At 46.9% G+C, this 21,184-nt stretch overlaps 1 protein-coding gene across 2 annotated transcripts in view; it reads right to left on the bottom strand.

The window, feature by feature from the left end:
- Nucleotides 1-703: 703 nt before the first annotated feature.
- Nucleotides 704-21,184, bottom strand: part of ABHD12 (abhydrolase domain containing 12, lysophospholipase) — an 85,709-nt gene continuing 65,228 nt past the window's right edge. The window contains exons 11-14 of one of the 2 annotated variants that reach the window (XM_060248804.1): nt 20,535-20,613; nt 18,675-18,802; nt 3,334-3,391; nt 3,042-3,163 (exon numbers count right to left, since the gene is read on the bottom strand). In XM_060248804.1, the coding sequence (XP_060104787.1) occupies nt 3,349-3,391; nt 18,675-18,802; nt 20,535-20,613 (250 nt within the window). In that variant the 3' untranslated portion in view covers nt 3,042-3,163; nt 3,334-3,348. Of the gene's footprint in view, nt 3,392-18,674; nt 18,803-20,534; nt 20,614-21,184 lie in introns of both variants that reach the window. The other variant, XM_060248795.1, reaches the window with a different exon arrangement.

The raw sequence follows: 21,184 nt of genomic DNA, 5'->3' as shown, positions 1-21,184 counted from the left end.
ATTTTTTTGGCCGTGAACAGTGAAACAGGAGCTGGCATAGAGCTTACCAACGGAGTTCTGCTCATCTGCTCTCTGTTGTGCCTCAGTAATGCCCACTCTACCCTCCCTTGCCTTAGGCATGCGGTGCTGGCAGGTTTGACAACAGGCCTTCTTCAAGACAAAGTAGTCAGGAGGAGTGTTCATCGTTTTGGGTAATTTCGGCCCCACATTATCTGCATTTCTTAAAAAGCACCATTCTGAAGTAACTCCATTTTTTTTCTGGACAGAATATGTGATATGCCATTCTGAAGTAACTTTTTAAAACAGAATATGTGAAGGACATCTAACAAAGAAACTTGCTGAGATGCATTTCATTGCTGGCAGCACCAAGAGAACTGAGTTAAAAGTACTCACCCCTTCCCACACCATGTGACTTTGAGCTGGAAAATACACTGAGTGGTGATGGGAGGGGGGGGAAACACTCTTGGGAATCTGGAAAATTCTTTAAAGATTCTTGCTAGAACCTCTTGGTGGCTGACCTTTAGAAATGCAGTCCCATGCGTGCCTGCACAGAAGCCATGATGATGAACTTATACCTTGATTTCCCCGCAGCAAGTCACAACAGGCCTACAAATGCTTTATTTTTCTATGCATCTTCAAATCCGAACCTTTGAGGCCTGCCTATAGCCCATAAAACTTCGCACACAAAAAGCCAGCAGAAAGACAGAAGTCATTTGTTTTAATAAAACGACACACTTTTAAGTAAACATTTCCATTTCAATGCATGTTACTGGCTTAATAATTGGAGTGTGTTGAAATAAACAGCATTGGTGCATGCTTTGGGTTTTTTTGTTTCTGCACAGGAGGAGTTAACATTTCCACATCAGTTTGTACTTTTATCATCACCAAGGTGACAGCAGCAGCAGCATTAAGACGGAATGTACCAATTGTTTCAGCGAAAAGTCAAGAATTTCTATCCTTGTCAATGCAGTAAACAAGCGCAAAGGGAGAGGGAGGGAGGAGACAAAATTTTAAGTAGCACTACCAGCTCAGAGGTTATCATGAATTAAAATCTTAGTTGACTTCACTACAGCAGGAAACCCCAAAGCAAAGAACAAGCTACTGTCTGCTTTGCAATTACAACAAATCTGTAAGTTAAGACTTTGATGCATGCGAAACCAAGTATTTCGTATACAGACACTATTAGCAAACAGCACCCTCCAGGTACTTAAGGCTGGAGACTTCACTTCTGTACACAAGTGTCTAAGACTACTATGCTTGATATTGTACATTTGGGGAACAGCACAATTCAGGGCCAATTCTACAGCGAATCTAGGACTAATGAAAGTCACCTGCTTGGGCCCAACAGATACAATAGCTGTAATTCATTAATATCACTCACTCCTACTCACAATGCCTCCAACTGGCTGCCATTCCATGCGTGCCTGAATGCTGACTTAGAACCCTGAAAGCAGCACTGGAAGGGTATTGTCTGGCTTTGTGGGAACTGTGGCAGACAGGAGGATGGCAGAACCTGAAAGCCATATGGCGGGTGAATCAAGGACAAGCTTTGCATCATCTTCAACTACCTCCACACATCATTAAGTGATCTACAGCTTTCCAATGTATAGGGACACATGTATTTTTATTAAAAAATAATCAGTAAATGTAGTGCATCGGACAAGCTAGAAGTTACAGATATTGCTTTAGTAATAACACCATCTACCCAGTGCCTGGAGACTCTTGTCACAAAAGTATCCCTTTTACAATTGTCAAAAGCAGTCTTCAGCAGTCCCAATGAAACTGACTCATGATCAATCTTATGAGGTATGGGCAAAGTCTGGCCAAGGCATATCAAGGTGGGGAGCAAGAAAAGTAGATTATTGATCAGTAGTTATATTAGCTGCCTACTAATTTTGAGGACAGCAAAGATGGTTTTCTAAAGTAATAGTTGCCTTTCTTTATGCCTGACCTATGCCAATGGAGGAACACATTCAAGGCTGGTCAGAAATCTTCATATATCTTCAGCTCTTATACAATATAAGAGACAAAAACAAAGCCAAAGATCAACTTTTAAGCAGAAATAAAATCGTGTTAAGGAACAAGGATAAGGCTTTGTTAGTAAAAATTGTTTAGCTTTCAGTACCTTTGGTTGATTTGGATAAAGTTTGGAGATCCATATATTTTTTCTTTAATTGGTATTTGCACTATTTAGAATGTACTGAAGGAGAAAACCTGTTTATTAGGGGGGGAATCTCAAGTTAGGTGGTTTCATTTTTATGTTGAATCTCTTGTATTTAGAGTAGCTGAAAACTTTTGATCACCACTAATGGACCTGAGTTTTTTTTTTTTTTTTAGCAAATGGTATGTCTGTTTGTGGGCAAAGAAACATGATTACTAAGGAAAGATACCAATTTTCTCACTCCCAAAGTGCTTACATGTGTCTCTGATTAGAGGAGACTGGAAGACATCTTCACCACAGTGGAAAAATGAATTCTCTTATCATTCTACCCTTCCTTTTTGCAAGAAGCAAAACAAAATAAACTGCCCTTTAAAATAACTGACTCTGTAACTCGCAGTCAACACATTTTACATCACTTGAGGCCTGTATATCTCACAAAAACTGTGCAGAGATGAGGAAAAACAATCTCTACAAGGATGTGTCTACTTATGAGGTATAATTAAGATGTTTATGATCATCAGTACAGGGGAAAGTGTTTTGAAACTTGAAACCAAGGCAATGAAGAAAGGGATGCTTTATCACAAATCATCCCTTTTACATAGTTGCCTTCGTTTTAAACATCCTTCATTTCATTTTGAAATGTTTTCTTGCAACTCTCCTGATAACAAAAATTTCTCAAGCCTATTTAAGAACCAGTACTACCTGTCATTTTCAGGAATTCCGCAATTCAATGCTTCCACAACGAACAAAAAACTCATAGAACTAATTTATACTGAAAGAGCTTGTAGTACAGGTACAATAGATGCACCACTGAAAGATTAAGAGTTATATTCTGGTAAAAGATAAATCACACCCTATTTGCATTCCAGAAGGTTTCTTCTGAACAGTATAACACATTTTTCTAGGAAAGTTCACAACTTTCATGGATTTTGCCTTTTTTTCCCTGTGCTTGAATTATTCAGATGCATTTGGTTGTCTTGTCCTTGTTCTTTAAAATAAAAACTGAAAAAAGGCAAAAGCTAACTATATTCTCTCTCTTTTCATATCTATTATTCCAAGGGCTGGGTATCCAAGGGTATGCAATGGGACTGAAGCAAGAATCTGGGATTTATCCCACACCTGATTTTTTTAAAAATGGCAATTTTTTTAAAGTGACACAATTTTAACTCTACCATGCAGGTATCTCTTCAGTGACGATGATGCTCATGTTCAATTTTTCCCAGGAATTCCCTAAGAAACAGGAAAAAAAGAGCAAAGCCTCAGCAGTTTTTAGAGGGCCAAATACTTTGGTCCTTTAGCTTCATCCACAGTCTTCCAACATGGCATTTTGTGCTCTGTGTTTTCAAACACTGGCATCAATTAGCATCTTCACACTTGTATTCTCTCATATCCCACTTTCTCTGATAGGTCCACAATACTTGGTGTTGTCTGTAGTAATGAATTTGGACTGGGGAGACCTGAGATCAAATCCCCGTGTTGTCAAGAAGTTCACTGGATGACTTTGGGTGAGCTATTACTTAATATAAAGATGAACAATTACATACAAGGCAATTCCTCTTTTCTATCGCTAAATAAAAGAAAAATACTTATACGAACATATGCAGCACTTTGAGCAAAACCTTCCAGATATCATTATTTTAGGGCGGTGCAAAACAGTCTTGGCTTGAGTAGTAAGTTTTAAGACTCTGTACAATCCTTAAAACAACTCTCTCCAAAATACCTGCCTTTGTTCCTGTCATGATGTGTGCTGCGATGTGAGACAGAGGCCTGGTGGGCCTAGGGAGCCTGTGAGGCCTGTGTTTCAGTAGGAAGAGACAGCCTACTGGCAGCTGGTTTCAGCTAATTGGCTCTGAGGGGAATTGTTAAAAAGTTCTCTCAGGAGACAGATGCTGTTCTTTCCTCCTGAGAGGTCAAGCAGACAGGAAGGCTGCTGTTAGGAGGAAGACCCTCACTCTGAGGGAGAGAGTGAGCAGGCCAAGGCCTGGGGTCTAACCGAACAGTTAAGTTTAGTTTTGCGTTAGGGACTTTATGTTTATCTTCCTTCACCCACATTACTATAGCTTTAAAGCACCTTATCTGTTCACTTGCCCTTAATTGATTTTCCTGTTTAAAATAAACATTTTTGTTGTTCTTTGTTACTCTGCCTGGTCTACACGCAGGGCCAGCACGAAGGGTTTTGCCGCTAGAGGCAGACCCCCGCGCCGTGCCCCCCCTCCAGCTCCCTTGGTTGGTTTTTTTGCACGCACATAACACATGCACCACAATAACATCACTAAAAGCGACATCATCATGAAGGGACTAGGGAACGGCGGGTGGCGCACAAGAGTGCTGCCGCGTCGCCACTTTCCCCCTGCACTACACTCTTGGGAGGCTTCCTTGGAAGCCTGCAAAGAGCTTAGTTTCTAAAAGGTGGCAGGCCGCTTTCGGATTGAAAGTGGCTGGCTCCCTTTAAAACACCGCGCTCCTCGGAGAGTGCAGTGTTTTAAAGGCGCCTGACCACTTTCAAGTTGAAAGCAGATGGGTGCCTTTAAAACACTGCGCTTTCCGAAGAGTGCTGTGTTTTAAAGACACCAAACCACCTTCAAGCCGAAAGCAGACGAGAACCTTTAAAACACTGCGCTCTCCAAAGAGTGCTGTGTTTTAAAGACACCCAACCGCCTTCAAGCCGAAAACAGACGAGAACCTTTAAAACACTGCGCTCTCCAAAGAGTGCTGTGTTTTGAAGACACCCACCCGCCTTCAAGCCGAAAGCAGACGAGAACCTTTAAAACACTGCGCTTTCCAAAGAGTGCTGTGTTTTAAAGACACCCAACCGCCTTCAAGCCAAAAGCGGACCGGTGCGTTTAAAACACTGCGCTTTCCAAAGAGTGCTGTGTTTTAAAGACACCCAACAGCCTTCAAGCCGAAAGCGAACAGGTGCGTTTAAAACACTGCGCTTTCCGAAGAGTGCTGTGTTTTAAAGACACCCAATCGCCTTCAAGCTGAAAGCAGACGGGTGCCTTTAAAACACTGCACTCTCCAAAGAGTGCAGTGTTTTAAAGACACCCAACCGCCTTCAAGCCGAAAGCAGACGGGAGCCTTTAAAACACTGCGCTCTCCAAATAGTGCAGTGTTTTAAAGACATCCAACTGCCTTCAAGCCGAAAGCAGACGAGAACCTTTAAAACACTGCGCTCTCCGAAGAGTGCTGTGTTTTAAAGACACCCAACCGCCTTCAAGCCAAAAGCGGATAGGTGCGTTTAAAACACTGCGCTTTCCGAAGAGTGCTGTGTTTTAAAGACACCCAACCGCCTTCAAGCCTAAAGCAGACGGGTGCCTTTAAAACACTGCGCTTTCCGAAGAGTGCAGTGTTTTAAAGACACCCAACCGCCTTCAAGCCGAAAGCAGACGGGAGCCTTTAAAATACTGCGCTCTCCAAAGAGTGCTGTGTTTTAAAGACACCCAACCGCCTTCAAACTGAAAGCAGACGGGTGCCTTTAAAACAATGTGCTCTCCAAAGAGTGCAGTGTTTTAAAGACACCCAACCGCCTTCAAGCCGAAAGCAGACGGGAACCTTTAAAACACTGCACTCTCCAAAGAGTGCTGTGTTTTAAAGACACCCACCCGCCTTCAAGCCGAAAGCAGACGAGAACCTTTAAAACACTGCGCTTTCCAAAGAGTGCTGTGTTTTAAAGACACCCAACCGCCTTCAAGCCAAAAGCGGACAGGTGCGTTTAAAACACGGCGCTTTCCAAAGAGTGCTGTGTTTTAAAGACACCCAACCGCCTTCAACCCAAAAGCGGACAGGTGCGTTTAAAACACTGCGCTCTCCAAAGAGTGCTGTGTTTTAAAGACACCCAACCGCCTTCAAGCCGAAAGCAGACGAGAACCTTTAAAACACTGCGCTTTCCAAAGAGTGCTGTGTTTTAAAGACACCCAACCGCCTTCAAGCCAAAAGCGGACAGGTGCGTTTACAACACGGCGCTTTCCAAAGAGTGCTGTGTTTTAAAGACACCCAACCGCCTTCAACCCAAAAGCGGACAGGTGCGTTTAAAACACTGCGCTCTCCAAAGAGTGCTGTGTTTTAAAGACACCCAACCGCCTTCAAGCTGAAAGCAGACGGGTGCCTTTAAAACACTGCACTCTCCAAAGAGTGCTGTGTTTTAAAGACACCCAACCGCCTTCAAGCCGAAAGCAGACGGGAGCCTTTAAAATACTGCGCTCTCCAAAGAGTGCAGTGTTTTAAGGACACCCAACCGCCTTCAAGCCGAAAGCAGACGGGAGCCTTTAAAATACTGCGCTCTCCAAAGAGTGCAGTGTTTTAAAGACACCCAACCGCCTTCAAGCCGAAAGCAGACGGGAGCCTTTAAAATACTGCGCTCTCCAAAGAGTGCAGTGTTTTAAAGACACCCAACCGCCTTCAAGCCGAAAGCAGACGGGAGCCTTTAAAATACTGCGCTCTCCAAATAGTGCAGTGTTTTAAAGACATCCAACTGCCTTCAAGCCGAAAGCAGACGAGAACCTTTAAAACACTGCGCTCTCCGAAGAGTGCTGTGTTTTAAAGACACCCAACCGCCTTCAAGCCGAAAGCGAACAGGTGCGTTTAAAACACTGCGCTCTCCAAATAGTGCAGTGTTTTAAAGACACCCAACCGCCTTCAAGCCAAAAGCGGACAGGTGCGTTTAAAACACTGCGCTCTCCAAAGAGTGCAGTGTTTTAAAGACACCCAACCGCCTTCAAGCCGAAAGCGGACGGGAGCCTTAAAAATACTGCGCTCTCCAAAGAGTGCAGTGTTTTAAAGACACCCAACCGCCTTCAAGCCGAAAGCAGACGGGAGCCTTTAAAATACTGCGCTCTCCAAAGAGTGCAGTGTTTTAAAGACACCCAACCGCCTTCAAGCCGAAAGCAGACGGGAGCCTTTAAAATACTGCGCTCTCCAAAGAGTGCAGTGTTTTAAAGACACCCAACCGCCTTCAAGCCGAAAGCAGACGGGAGCCTTTAAAACACTGCGCTCTCCAAAGAGTGCTGTGTTTTAAAGACACCCAACCGCCTTCAAGCCGAAAGCAGACGGGTGCCTTTAAAACACTGCGCTCTCCAAAGAGTGCTGTGTTTTAAAGACACCCAACCGCCTTCAAGCCGAAAGCAGACGGGTGCCTTTAAAACACTGCGCTCTCCAAAGAGTGCAGTGTTTTAAAGACACCCAACCGCCTTCAAGCCGAAAGCAGACGGGAGCCTTTAAAACACTGCGCTCTCCAAAGAGTGCAGTGTTTTAAAGACACCCAACCGCCTTCAAGCCGAAAGCAGACGGGAGCCTTTAAAACACTGCGCTCTCCAAAGAGTGCAGTGTTTTAAAGACACCCAACCGCCTTCAAGCCGAAAGCAGACGGGAGCCTTTAAAACACTGCGCTCTCCAAAGAGTGCAGTGTTTTAAAGACACCCGACCGCCTTCAAGCCGAAAGCAGACGGGAGCCTTTAAAATACTGCGCTCTCCAAAGAGTGCAGTGTTTTAAAGACACCCGACCGCCTTCAAGCCGAAAGCAGACGGGAGCCTTTAAAATACTGCGCTCTCCAAAGAGTGCAGTGTTTTAAAGACACCCGACCGCCTTCAAGCCGAAAGCAGACGGGAGCCTTTAAAATACTGCGCTCTCCAAAGAGTGCAGTGTTTTAAAGACACCCGACCGCCTTCAAGCCGAAAGCAGACGGGAGCCTTTAAAATACTGCGCTCTCCAAAGAGTGCAGTGTTTTAAAGACACCCGACCGCCTTCAAGCCGAAAGCAGACGGGAGCCTTTAAAATACTGCGCTCTCCAAAGAGTGCAGTGTTTTAAAGACACCCGACCGCCTTCAAGCCGAAAGCAGACGGGAGCCTTTAAAATACTGCGCTCTCCAAAGAGTGCAGTGTTTTAAAGACACCCGACCGCCTTCAAGCCGAAAGCAGACGGGAGCCTTTAAAATACTGCGCTCTCCAAAGAGTGCAGTGTTTTAAAGACACCCGACCGCCTTCAAGCCGAAAGCAGACGGGAGCCTTTAAAATACTGCGCTCTCCAAAGAGTGCAGTGTTTTAAAGACACCCGACCGCCTTCAAGCCGAAAGCAGACGGGAGCCTTTAAAATACTGCGCTCTCCAAAGAGTGCAGTGTTTTAAAGACACCCGACCGCCTTCAAACCGAAAGCAGACGGGAGCCTTTAAAATACTGCGCTCTCCAAAGAGTGCAGTGTTTTAAAGACACCCGACCGCCTTCAAGCCGAAAGCAGACGGGAGCCTTTAAAATACTGCGCTCTCCAAAGAGTGCTGTGTTTTAAAGACACCCAACCGCCTTCAAGCCGAAAGCAGACGGGAGCCTTTAAAATACTGCGCTCTCCAAAGAGTGCTGTGTTTTAAAGACACCCAACCGCCTTCAAGCCGAAAGCAGACGGGAGCCTTTAAAATACTGCGCTCTCCAAAGAGTGCTGTGTTTTAAAGACACCCAACCGCCTTCAAGCCGAAAGCAGACGGGAGCCTTTAAAATACTGCGCTCTCCAAAGAGTGCTGTGTTTTAAAGACACCCAACCGCCTTCAAGCCGAAAGCAGACGGGAGCCTTTAAAATACTGCGCTCTCCAAAGAGTGCTGTGTTTTAAAGACACCCAACCGCCTTCAAGCCGAAAGCAGACGGGAGCCTTTAAAATACTGCGCTCTCCAAAGAGTGCTGTGTTTTAAAGACACCCAACCGCCTTCAAGCCGAAAGCAGACGGGAGCCTTTAAAATACTGCGCTCTCCAAAGAGTGCTGTGTTTTAAAGACACCCAACCGCCTTCAAGCCGAAAGCAGACGGGAGCCTTTAAAATACTGCGCTCTCCAAAGAGTGCTGTGTTTTAAAGACACCCAACCGCCTTCAAGCCGAAAGCAGACGGGAGCCTTTAAAATACTGCGCTCTCCAAAGAGTGCTGTGTTTTAAAGACACCCAGCCGCCTTCAAGCCGAAAGCAGACGGGAGCCTTTAAAATACTGCGCTCTCCAAAGAGTGCTGTGTTTTAAAGACACCCAACCGCCTTCAAGCCGAAAGCAGACGGGAGCCTTTAAAACACTGCGCTCTCCAAAGAGTGCAGTGTTTTAAAGACACCCAACCGCCTTCAAGCCGAAAGCAGACGGGAGCCTTTAAAACACTGCGCTCTCCAAAGAGTGCTGTGTTTTAAAGACACCCAACCGCCTTCAAGCCGAAAGCAGACGGGTGCCTTTAAAACACTGCGCTCTCCAAAGAGTGCAGTGTTTTAAAGACACCCAACCGCCTTCAAGCCGAAAGCAGACGGGAGCCTTTAAAATACTGCGCTCTCCAAAGAGTGCAGTGTTTTAAAGACACCCAACCGCCTTCAAGCCGAAAGCAGACGGGAGCCTTTAAAATACTGCGCTCTCCAAAGAGTGCAGTGTTTTAAAGACACCCAACCGCCTTCAAGCCGAAAGCAGACGGGAGCCTTTAAAATACTGCGCTCTCCAAAGAGTGCAGTGTTTTAAAGACACCCAACCGCCTTCAAGCCGAAAGCAGACGGGAGCCTTTAAAATACTGCGCTCTCCAAAGAGTGCAGTGTTTTAAAGACACCCAACCGCCTTCAAGCCGAAAGCAGACGGGTCCCTTTAAAACACTGCGCTCTCCAAAGAGTGCAGTGTTTTAAAGACACCCAACCGCCTTCAAGCCGAAAGCAGACGGGAGCCTTTAAAACACTGCGCTCTCCAAAGAGTGCAGTGTTTTAAAGACACCCAACCGCCTTCAAGCTGAAAGCAGACGGGTCCCTTTAAAACACTGCGCTCTCCAAAGAGTGCTGTGTTTTAAAGACACCCAACCGCCTTCAAGCCGAAAGCAGACGGGAGCCTTTAAAATACTGCGCTCTCCAAAGAGTGCAGTGTTTTAAAGACACCCAACCGCCTTCAAGCCGAAAGCAGACGGGTGCCTTTAAAACACTGCGCTCTCCAAAGAGTGCAGTGTTTTAAAGACACCCAACCGCCTTCAAGCCGAAAGCAGACGGGAGCCTTTAAAACACTGCGCTCTCCAAAGAGTGCAGTGTTTTAAAGACACCCATCCGCCTTCAAGCCGAAAGCAGACGGGAGCCTTTAAAATACTGCGCTCTCCAAAGAGTGCAGTGTTTTAAAGACACCCAACCGCCTTCAAGCCGAAAGCAGACGGGTGCCTTTAAAACACTGCGCTCTCCAAAGAGTGCTGTGTTTTAAAGACACCCAACCGCCTTCAAGCCGAAAGCAGACGGGAACCTTTAAAACACTGCGCTCTCCGAAGAGCGCAGTGTTTTAAAGGTGGCCAGCTGCTTTGGGGTTGAAAGCGGCAGAGTGGTGCTTTCATGGAAAGGCGCTGCTTGTCAGCTTTCAATCCAAAAGTGGCCGGCTGCCTTTTAGAAGAAAAACAGGTTGCTTACCTGTAACTTATGATCTTCGAGTGGTCATCTGTGCAGTCACACACATGGGTCTTGCCGCAGGCAACGGATCCATACCTCGGAGCTCCAATAGCTAGCCTATAGGGATTTTTGGCGCGCTTCCCTCCCGCCCTGGGGAGCAGGCACCGACCGCGCATGCCTGGAGCGGGGGGGGAGCGGCCATCCCACTCAGTTTCTTCCAGCCGCCACTGACACTAGCAGTATAAGGTAACTAAGAGTATAAGATAAGGAATAATAAGAAAAAGCCAGCAGCGGGGAAGGCTGGGTGGGCGTGTGTGACTGCACAGATGACCACTCGAAGATCATAAGTTACAGGTAAGCAACCTGTTTATCTTCTTCGTGGTCTCTGTGCAGTCCCACACATGGGTGACTAGCCAGCTAAATGTCCTGGTGGAGGGTGCTGGTAAAGAAAGAAAATAGTCACGTAACCAAAGCATAACCTAGTATGCAACATAGAGATGGAAGCGGATGCACTCACCCCTGACTTCAGTGGAAGATGGATCTGAGGACCGCTTGACCGAAGGAGGCGTCACGTCTCGCACGGACGTCTAATGCGTAGTGGGAGACGAACGTGGAAGGTGAGGACCACGATGCAGCTGCACAGATGTCCTCTAGGGAGACGCCCTGTAGAAAAGCCGAAGACGTCGAGACCGCTCTAGTAGAGTGGGCCTTAAGGCCTTCGGGCAGAGGCTGTTTAGCCAGTTCGTAACACAACCTGATGGCACTAACTACCCATTTAGATAGTCTCTGGGTAGAGATTTTGTGTCCCTTGTGAGGATTTCCGTAGGCCACGAACAGGTTAGGGTCCTTACGGAAAGGTTGTGTACGAGCAAGGTAGAAAGATAAAGCCCTTCTAACGTCCAGCGAATGAAGGGCTCGTTGTCCCTGGTCGGATGGATTGGGGAAAAACGTTGGCAGAGAGGTTGTAGTCGACAGATGGAACTGGGAGACAACTTTAGGAAGGAACGTAGGATCCGGCCTCAGAACAACCTTATCCTTATGGAAAATGGTGTAGGGAGGATCATGACGGAAAGCGCACAAGTCACTTGCCCGCTTGCCTGAGGTAAGGGCTACCAGTAATGCTGTTTTCCAGGATAGTAGATTAAAGTCTATGGTAGCCATAGGTTCAAATGGGGTTGTCATTAGGCAGGAGAGAACTAAGGATAAGCTCCAAGAGGGTGCAGAGGGTTTGGTAGGCGGATGCAAGTGCAACATGCCCCTAAGAAAAGCTTTTGTCAACTTATGGGAAAAAACTGTTTGACCCTCAATAAGGTCATGGAACGCGGAGATAGCCGACAGATGAACCCTCAAGGAGGAGTAACAGAGGCCTGACGCCTGCAGCGACAGCATATAGTCTAGGATCAGATTGAGAGGCACAGATTCTGCTCGAAGATGATAGGAGGCAGCGAAAGAACAGAAACGGTTCCACTTGTGTTTATACGAGAGTCTGGTGGAAGGTTTCCTAGCATTCAGGATAACATTCGCTACCCCCGTAGAGAGGAAGGAGGGCGGATCCTCCATGCTGTCAGGGCCAGGGTGCGTGGGTTGTGATGGAGCACCCTGCCGTTCGCTTGAGTCAGGAGATCGCCCGCCAAAGGAAGTCGGCGATAGGTGTGACTGGACATTTGGAGTAGTCTCGTGAACCATGGTTGCCGTGGCCACCATGGAGCAATGAGGATACAGTCTGTGCCGTCTCGAGCAATCTTGATTAACACCCGAGTGATGAGGGGGGACGGTGGAAACAGGTAATGTAGTGGGCCCCTCCAGGTGTGTAGGAATGCATCGTTGCTCCTTCTGGTGTAAAAGCGAGGACATTTCGCATTGTCTCTTGAGGCGAAAACGTCTATCCTGGGTGTCCCGAAGCAGCGGAAGATGCGCCGGAGGTAAACCTGATTGAGGGACCACTCGTGATCGTCTATCCGAATCCTGCTGAGGGAGTCGGCCAACACATTCTCCACACCGGGAAGGTGAATCGCAGTCAAATAGATGTTGTGTTTCACACACCATTCCCAAAGACGTATAGCAATGCGGGACAGCCGAAGAGATCTTGTGCCCCCCTGTTTGTTGACATAAAATACAGTCGCCATATTGTCGGTGGAGACCTGAACATGACGACCCGCCACTATAGGCAGGAACGAATGAAGGGCCCGATGGACTGCGATCAGTTCTAGGCAATTGATGTGATTTGCCCGCTCGGCCCCTGACCAAAGGCCTCTGACGGTCTTGCCGTCTAAGTGGGCCCCCCATCCCGACATCGAGGCGTCTGTGGTTAGAACGACTGATGGGGGAGGAAGAAGGAAGGGCATTCCGGAGGAGAGATTCTCCCGTATTGTCCACCAACGAAGAGATTGTAGAGCTGTTGGGGGAACGGTGAGGAGAGTGCTTTGTGGTTGCGCATGCGGACGGTAAGCCCTGACGAACCAGAGTTGAAGACGCCGCATTCTCAGACGAGCAAAACAAAGTACTGAAGTGGTCGCAGCCATGAGGCCCAAGAGTCTCTGAATGTTGAACGCAGACTGGCACGGGTTGAGAAGAAAAAGCTTGGCCAGTGATATGATGGACTGGGCGCGATCCTGCGGAAGGAACGCCAGGTGAGGGGACGTACATAGACGAGCACCTATAAACTGGAGGTCTTGGGTTGGCGTGAGGTGTGATTTGGTGGTATTCACACATAGGCCCAGGGAGGCCAGAAGAGAGAGAGTTGTGTCGAGATTCCTCTGCAGTTGGTGCTGAGTCAGTGCAACCAGGAGCCAGTCGTCTATGTACGGGAATACTGGAATATTGTGAAGACGAAGGGCAGCTGCCATGCACTTGGTAAACACTCTGGGTGCAGTGGATAGTCCGAAGGGAAGGGAACGGTATTGGAAGTGTTGGTGGCCTATTGCAAAACGAAGGTACCTGCGGTGGTGGGGGCGGATTGATATATGGAAGTAGGCGTCCTGAAGATCCAGGGAAGCCATCCAGGAGCCCTGGGGAATGAGAGGGAGGATGGACTGAAGGGAAATCATTCTGAATTTCTTGTAAATTATGTGTTCGTTTAGCTTCCGGAGATCCAGGATAGGGTGCCTGCCCCCGTCCCTCTTTGGGACTAGGAAGTACCTCGAATAGAAACCCGTCCCGCGGTGGAGAGGAGGAACTGGTTCTATTGCGTTCTTTTGGAGTAAGTCCAGGATTTCCTGTTGGAGGTGGGGAGAGGGTGGAGTAACTATAAAGTAACGGAGGCGAGGAGGTGAAGCGAACTCTATTGCGTAACCTAGACGCACGATGGTGAGAACCCAAGAATCTGTGGTGATGGACTGCCATGTCGGGTAAAATGGGAGTAGCCTGGTTTGGTAGAGAGGACTCAGCGGTAGGGTTGAAGGAAAGTCAAAGAGACATGCTTAGTTGGTTGAGATGGCTTTTTGGACGATTGTACACGAGGCCGTTGTTGGAACGGTTGTTTCTGTTGTTGAGGCTTTTTTCTCCAAAGATCCTGTCTGGGAGAGCGTTGACGGCGCTGAAAAGAAGGTTTCCATGGTCGTTGTTTGACAAAGGTCTGAGAGGTCGACTGCAAAACCCCCAGGCGTTTGGCTCGTTTCCACCCATCATCCACAGAGGTGAGAACTTCGTCAGTCGAGGCGTGGAACAGCCCCAGGCCGTCAAACGGAAGATCTTCTATCTTTTGTTTAATATCTGGCTGCCGGTTAGTCGAACGGAGCCAGGCATGGCGCCGCAGAGCTACAGAGGTGGCAAACACTCTGGAGGAACAAGAGACGGCGTGTCTGAGGGAATTAATCTGCTGCTTAGAGACAAGTGACAACTCCGAAACCAAGCCAGAAACAGTCTTCTGTGAGGAGTCAGGCATAGAGGCCAGATGAGGTGTTATCTGGTTTGCAAGATTGAATGTGTATGCCGCAAAATAAGCGAGATAGTTGTTTAATTTGGAGTTAGTGCAAGCGAAGCCATACATTTTCCTCGCCAAAGTATCCAATTTCCTACCCTCGCGGTCAGGAGGGGCAGGGTGACAAGATTGCTTGGCCTTGGTGGCCGAATGCACTATGATAGAATTGGGAGCCGGATGGGAAGCTAGGAACTTACAGTCAGTAGCATGCACCCTGTAGAGAGAGTCAAGGCGTTTAGAAATAGGTGGTATGGTGGCAGGCTTTTCCCACGATTCACGGAGGGCCTCCAGATGGACCGGGAGCATAGGCAGTGTTGAACCCTCAGGTAGGTCGGATTGGACGAGGTCATGTACTACATCTGATACTCTAGGAGAATCCGAAGGCATAGGAATATTAAGGGCTGTGGCCATGGTGGTTATTAGGTTGAGATATGCCTTTGAACTATCCGATGGTGAAAGCCGAGCAGGAACGTCCGAATTAGGTGAGGCTGGAGGTCCCTCAGAGTCTGAATGGTCCGAGGAGTCGACATCCGAGAGTGAATCCTGTCGTTGAGGTGTCATGGACCTGCGCGGTGAACGGTCCCGAGACGGCCCAGGCAGAGGAGACCGGTCCCGAGACGGACCAGCGCGAGGGGACCCGGAAGAGCGAGGAGACCCCGATGGAGGTGGTTTCGAAACCGCTGCAGATTTAGGAGCTGGTCTCGAAGGATCTCGGGTTCGAGAGCGCGAAGGAGTATCGAAGCGATGGGTATAGTGCTGTTGACCCTTAACGGATTCGAGAGTCTCCCGGGTCCGAACGTCTCGGGTCCGATACGATCGGTCTCTAGAATAGTAGGGAGACATGTGACGAAACTGGCGAAAGTCATCATCCCGAGGATGGTATCGGGGAGAGAAAGTATCACGGATCCGAGGAGTAGAAACGTCTCGAACGTCTGGTTCGGGTTCGAAGTCAGAATACTGCTCAGAATACTGTTCAGAGGGGGATCGAAAACGTCTTCGATCCGATGTACGGGTCCTAAGAGACGGAGATCTAGACTGGGAGCGGTCGTAGTAGCGGTTCCGATAGCGATCCCTAGAGTCATCACGGTACGGGGAAGTAGAGCGAATACGTTCGCCACGGACCGGAGAGCGTGAGCGGAATCGCTGGGTGCCGACCTGAGTAGAAGAGTCCTTGACCTGCACCGAAACTGGAATGTCTCGAAACAGCTCGGGACGAACGTTGGACTTTTCGGGTTGGAGAAAGTCCGCTGGAACTTCACTGTGGACAGAGGGTGACCTGGACCCTATCGGGATAATCTCGATCCTTGGGGACTGAGGAGTCAGCAACGGCATGTCTGTAATGACATCGGACGGTGCCGAGAGTTCCTGAGGCACAATGGGAACCGAGCGTCCAGTCCCAGACGAGGTGGATTGGGAAGACATGGCGAGAACGGCAGCAGAAGCAAGCTGGTCTCGGGTTCGCTTAGGAACCGATGATTTTGGAACCGACGATGTCGGACTGGAGGCCGTAGGGCTAGAGTGACGGGACTTTGATGCCGAAGACGGTGCGGAGTGACGCAGTTTTTTATGCGCCTTGCCGTCGGACCCAGAGGGCGATCCCGAATGATGCAGTTTCTTCGGTACCTTGCCCTCAGAGTGTTTAGATGAACTTTTGTCGGACTTATGCTTCTTAGGAATATTCAGAAGGGCCGACCCAGCCGAATCTCCCGCTCTTTCTGGGGGAGGCGGCGAATCCGAAGCGGGCATCGCCCGAAGGGACCTTTCTATGAGGAAACTATGGAGGCGGGCCGCTCTGTTTTTCCGTGCCTGCTTACAGAAACTGGCGCAATGAGCACAGTAGTCGACACGATGGGATTCCCCCAAGCAAAATAGGCACTGAGAGTGGCCGTCCGAGGAAGGGAACTTCGCCCCGCACCTCGTACACTTTTTAAACGATATTTTCCCTTCCATGCGCTCCGGACGGGGAGGGAAGATGGAAGGGAAGGGGTGGAGGGGGGGGGTAGAAAAAAGTACAGCGCAGAGAAGGCTTCTTCTTCTTTTTTTTTTTCTTTTTCTGGACGAAATCAGAAAGAAAAGGTAATGAGAAAAGGTAGGAAAGGGCAAAAAGAGAGTAGTACGATACCAAGATGAGGTGAAGGAAGGAGGAACGCAGCGAGGTAGGTGTTGTCCGGGCGGCGGAAGGGAAGAAACTGAGTGGGATGGCCGCTCCCCCCCCGCTCCAGGCATGCGCGGTCGGTGCCTGCTCCCCAGGGCGGGAGGAAAGCGCGCCAAAAATCCCTATAGGCTAGCTACTGGAGCTCCGAGGTATGGATCCGTTGCCTGCGGCAAGACCCATGTGTGGGACTGCACAGAGACCACGAAGAAGATATTGGATTTATATCCCACCCTCCACTCCGAAGAGTCTCAGAGCGGCTCACAATCTCCTTTACCTTCCTTCCCCACAACAGACACCCTGCGAGGTGGGTGAGGCTGGAGAGGACTCTCACAGCAGCTGCCCTTTCAAGGACAACCCCTGCCAGAGCTATGGCTGACCCAAGGCCATGCCAGCAGGTGCAAGTGGAGGAGTGTGGAATCAAACCCGGTTCTCCCAGATAAGAGACCGCACACTTAACCACTACACCAAACTGGCTCTCTTTTAATAACTATGCTCTTCGGAGGAAGCCTCCAAAGAGTGTAGGGGAGTAAGGAGGCACCTCGTAGCACCCCCAGGCAGGGTAGCGCCCCAGGCTGCTGCCTACCCCGCCTACTTCCACACGCTGGCCCTGTCTACACACCTATTTTCTTGGCCAAAGCATGGGATCTGAAAGGCTTGGGAGGGCACTCCGGGCCTTCCCAAGGGACCCTAATTCCAGAGTGGTGGCAGTGTAAGGTGGCACCCCCATCTGGGTCATGACAGTCCCCTTCCCTCAGCTCCTGTCTCAGGGAAGCACCAACAGCTGAGAAAATGAACAGGTACTGCTGTGAATGTTTTCTCCTTTCTTCCTTTCCCAACTGCTCTCCCAGCCCACACTGGCAGGAAAAGGTGGGCAAGCAGCATGAAAGAAGAGGAGTTTCTCATAGGTACCCAGTAGCAGTGTTCCCACTAACCTGAGTTAGCGTGAGCTCACAGATTTTTAGCGTCCAGCTCACACATTTTTGTCTTAGCTCAGGAAAAATGACCCCAGAGTACGCTAATTTATGCAGCAGCTCACAACTTTAATGCCAGCAGCTCACAAAGTAGAATTTTTGCTTACAAAGCTTTGCAGTTTAGAGGGAACATTGCCCAGTAGTACACCTTTCTATTAACCACTCCATACAGAAGCTACGTTTAGGATTCCTTTATCTGGCATTTTTTAAAAATGAGCTTTTATATTGGTTTATAATTATTGATGAATAATTTTGGGGAAAATTGAGTTATTGTACATTGTTACAAAGTTTTTGAACTAAATATTGTTACCTTGGGTAAGTTCTCAATCAATCATCCAGAGTAATTTGAAGAAACAGCCAACTACTCCAGGAAAAAAACCCTATAAAATTTAACCAGCTGGTTCTGCCTCACTACATTTTGTCAGATGATAATAATTAACTTATGCTGACCAGCTAAAACTCTTAATATCAATAATCAAATATGGAATGGTTTCTGAAATTCACTCCAGAATGATCTCTCTGCTTGTACCAGAACTTTACTCCACCTCACCCTGCCCTGACATCTGAGATGGAGACAGGGGGTGTTTTTGGTTTGTTTTACTCTCTCTTTTCATTGGAGAAATGCTCTGACAAAGATAAAGGTGGAATAAAACTGCCACTTGCCTGCCCATTCTAGCGATTGTCAGATGGGGATGTGTGTGTCCAATATATTCATCTAGCTGTTTTAGATCCTCTCCCATCTAAGCCTTGGATGCAGGAATAGGAATGGTATGAGTAAAAAACCTTTCTTTTTAGCTGAGTAGTTCTAGTCTTCTCAAAGCATCACATGTCCCAAGGCAGTGAAGGATAAGGCAAACACATAATACCTTCCCTGCAGGTCTCTCTATTTTTTTATATATTTGCCTAGAATCTGCCAAAAAAGTGATTACTGGATCTGTTTTGGAAACACACCCTTCCTATCCAGTGTTGTGGTTCCAGCTCAAACTCTAGTGGAAACTCTGCCCCATCTCTAAATGCAATATAAGTACAAGTCCTTAATGATGTGAGTGATGTTCAGACTTTAAGGTGCAAATCTGAGAGCTCCACTATTAAAATGAGAACCTAAATTTAATTACCGTAATATTCGAGGTAGTTCAGGGCTCTTGTAGATATATTTATGTCTGTAGCCTAAGTCTGTATGAAATGGAATGAACTGCACTTTGTGATCACGGAAACTCCGAGACGGGGCGGCAATGTTGTAGAGCTGTAAGTAAATATAAAAAACAAATGTAAGCCAATGAAATACAGAACGGTAGCCTAAGCAATCAGAAATCCTACACATAGAAGTTGCTTATTGCTACAACTGTCTTTGATTTAATTAAGTAAAAATTTTAGCCATAGGAGTTTCTCTCTTCACTTGAAGCAATTACACTAATTTTACCTACAAAGGCACATATCACACAGCATCAGTTAATATCCTTTAACCACCCTTTGACCACTATTCTCACAGCTGGAATCAGTTAGTGAACAGTAAAAACATACAATTTTCTCCTACTAATCCAATGAATAGTTATGAATTAAAACAGGGAACCCAACCCACAGCCACATTTTTCTGGAATTAAAATAGTTTCAACTTATTAAACACTAAAATTTCATAGATGAAATGGCTCTGCGTTCCAGGATCCAGCAAAATTTATGCTACAAAAAGACATCTAATTATTGTCACAGCAAAAACCTGTTAAAATTATGTTAAAATGAACATATAAAAGCCTACAGTTAAGCATAATCTGCATGCAGAACTCTTTGTAATACAGGCCTCTTGGATGGGCAAAGTTAATCCCTGCAATATTTACTGTTCTCCCAGGGAAAAGGCCCATCTCATCTCACCCTTACTAATTACAAATGCCTATGAGGCAGCTCCTTTTTTCTGATACATGCTAACTTTAAAACAAGCAGGAAGTTCTCCAGCAAGAGACAATTTTGATAGTTTAGAATTCTTTTGGATGCGTAGCCATGTTGGTCTGAAGCAGTAGAACAAAGTTTGAGTCTAATGGCACCTTTAAGACCAACAAAGTTTTATTCTGGGTATAAGCTTTGGTGTGCATGCACACACTTCTTCAGATACACTGAAACAGGTCACCAACCTATAATATAGGTAGAAGCTGAGGACGCTGTTGCCAAGAAGGGCCAATTAGAGTCAAAATGAAAAAGAAACTTAGCAGTAAATACAGTTTCTGTATTGGTAAGACCTGTGAGTTGGTAAGACCTGTGATTGGTAATTGGTAAGGTGATTGGTAAGACCTGTGAGCAGCAGCAAATTAGCATACAGTGTAATAAAGGAGTTTACACACTCATCAGAACAGAATATTAGCATGTGTAATGAGATAAGAAACCAGTGTCTCAGTTAAGTCTAGGGGTTTCATTGACCTGAATTCAGCAATCTCCCATTCTAGTCTGTTTCTGAAGTACAGCTATTTTGAAGTCCCCTATGAATGTCCTGGAAGGCTAAAGTATTCTCCTCCAGGTTTGTTAAGAAATCTGTTTTGCAGCCACTTTAAGTAAATCATCAGGGGAAAGGGGGGATGGGGGGGGAGAGAGAGAGAGCGCGAACACTGCATAAAGCCAGACCCTGTCCATGGTGCTGTCCCTGACCTAATACTGTTTTTCCTACATGCAAGTAGGTGTAAACAAAACCCTGACACCTGAAAATAAAAGGAGCAATTTTCAGAGAAGTCGGTGAAGAGAAAAAAGTGACACTTAGCACTTTTCTTGCCTGTTGCTCTTCTACTGCTTTAAGCAGCATAATGAAGGGAGTTGCACTGATTTGTCCCTTCAGAAGCATTTTCCTACAAGCAACAGGTATCAGAACTTTGTTAAGTCCAAGGTTATATATAATTTGGCACTCAAATACTGATTTTTCAGGCAGCCCTATCCCTACAATGAATCCTTTGTAGTTCATTCATGTGGGTAGAAATGGGGAACGTAGGCAGAAGTACCTTCTTTCCGAGATGAAACGGCACAACTGGATCATCTTCAGCATGAAGAATAAGCAGAGAGCATGAAATATGCTTCACACTATCAAAAAACCAAAGCAAGTGTTTGCATTATTTACTGAGATCTGCTAACCAAATCAACACAATGCTTACAATGAGAATGAATCTGAACTGCTGTCTATCTGATGTGCTTCCTTTCTCCATTCACCATGTGCGGAGCAGAGATGTAGAACCTCTTAAACCAGAAAGTCTTCAATTTGACCATTATCTGTAACATTTACATTCTGGCACTGTGACAAACTGGGATTTATTTCTTACCTATGCCAAGATTCTGAAGCAGGATTAAATTGCTAAAACAAAGTAGCATGGATTAGTCACCAACGATTTCCTTTCACTCAACTTGAAAAATAGGGGGGGGGGGGGGGTTAGTTATAAATTTTTAAATAAAAAGTTGAGCTCCTAGCCCTTAGCTCAGACCAGCAGCAGGTGGAATGCAAGATAAATGCCTATTAGTGCTTGTCCCGAACGATGAGAACGATGACACTTCTCATGCAAATAGAAGACACTGAAGGGGAAAGATTTTCCTATTTAGCCCAATAATACAGCTGAAGGCTGTTCTGTGAGTCCCGAGTGACAATTTGAATATGATGAAT

The sequence above is a fragment of the Heteronotia binoei genome, chromosome 1, assembly GCF_032191835.1.
Source record: "Heteronotia binoei isolate CCM8104 ecotype False Entrance Well chromosome 1, APGP_CSIRO_Hbin_v1, whole genome shotgun sequence".
In the NCBI taxonomy this organism is placed as follows: Eukaryota; Metazoa; Chordata; class Lepidosauria; order Squamata; family Gekkonidae; genus Heteronotia; species Heteronotia binoei.
This window is presented reverse-complemented; position numbering and strand designations above follow the sequence as displayed.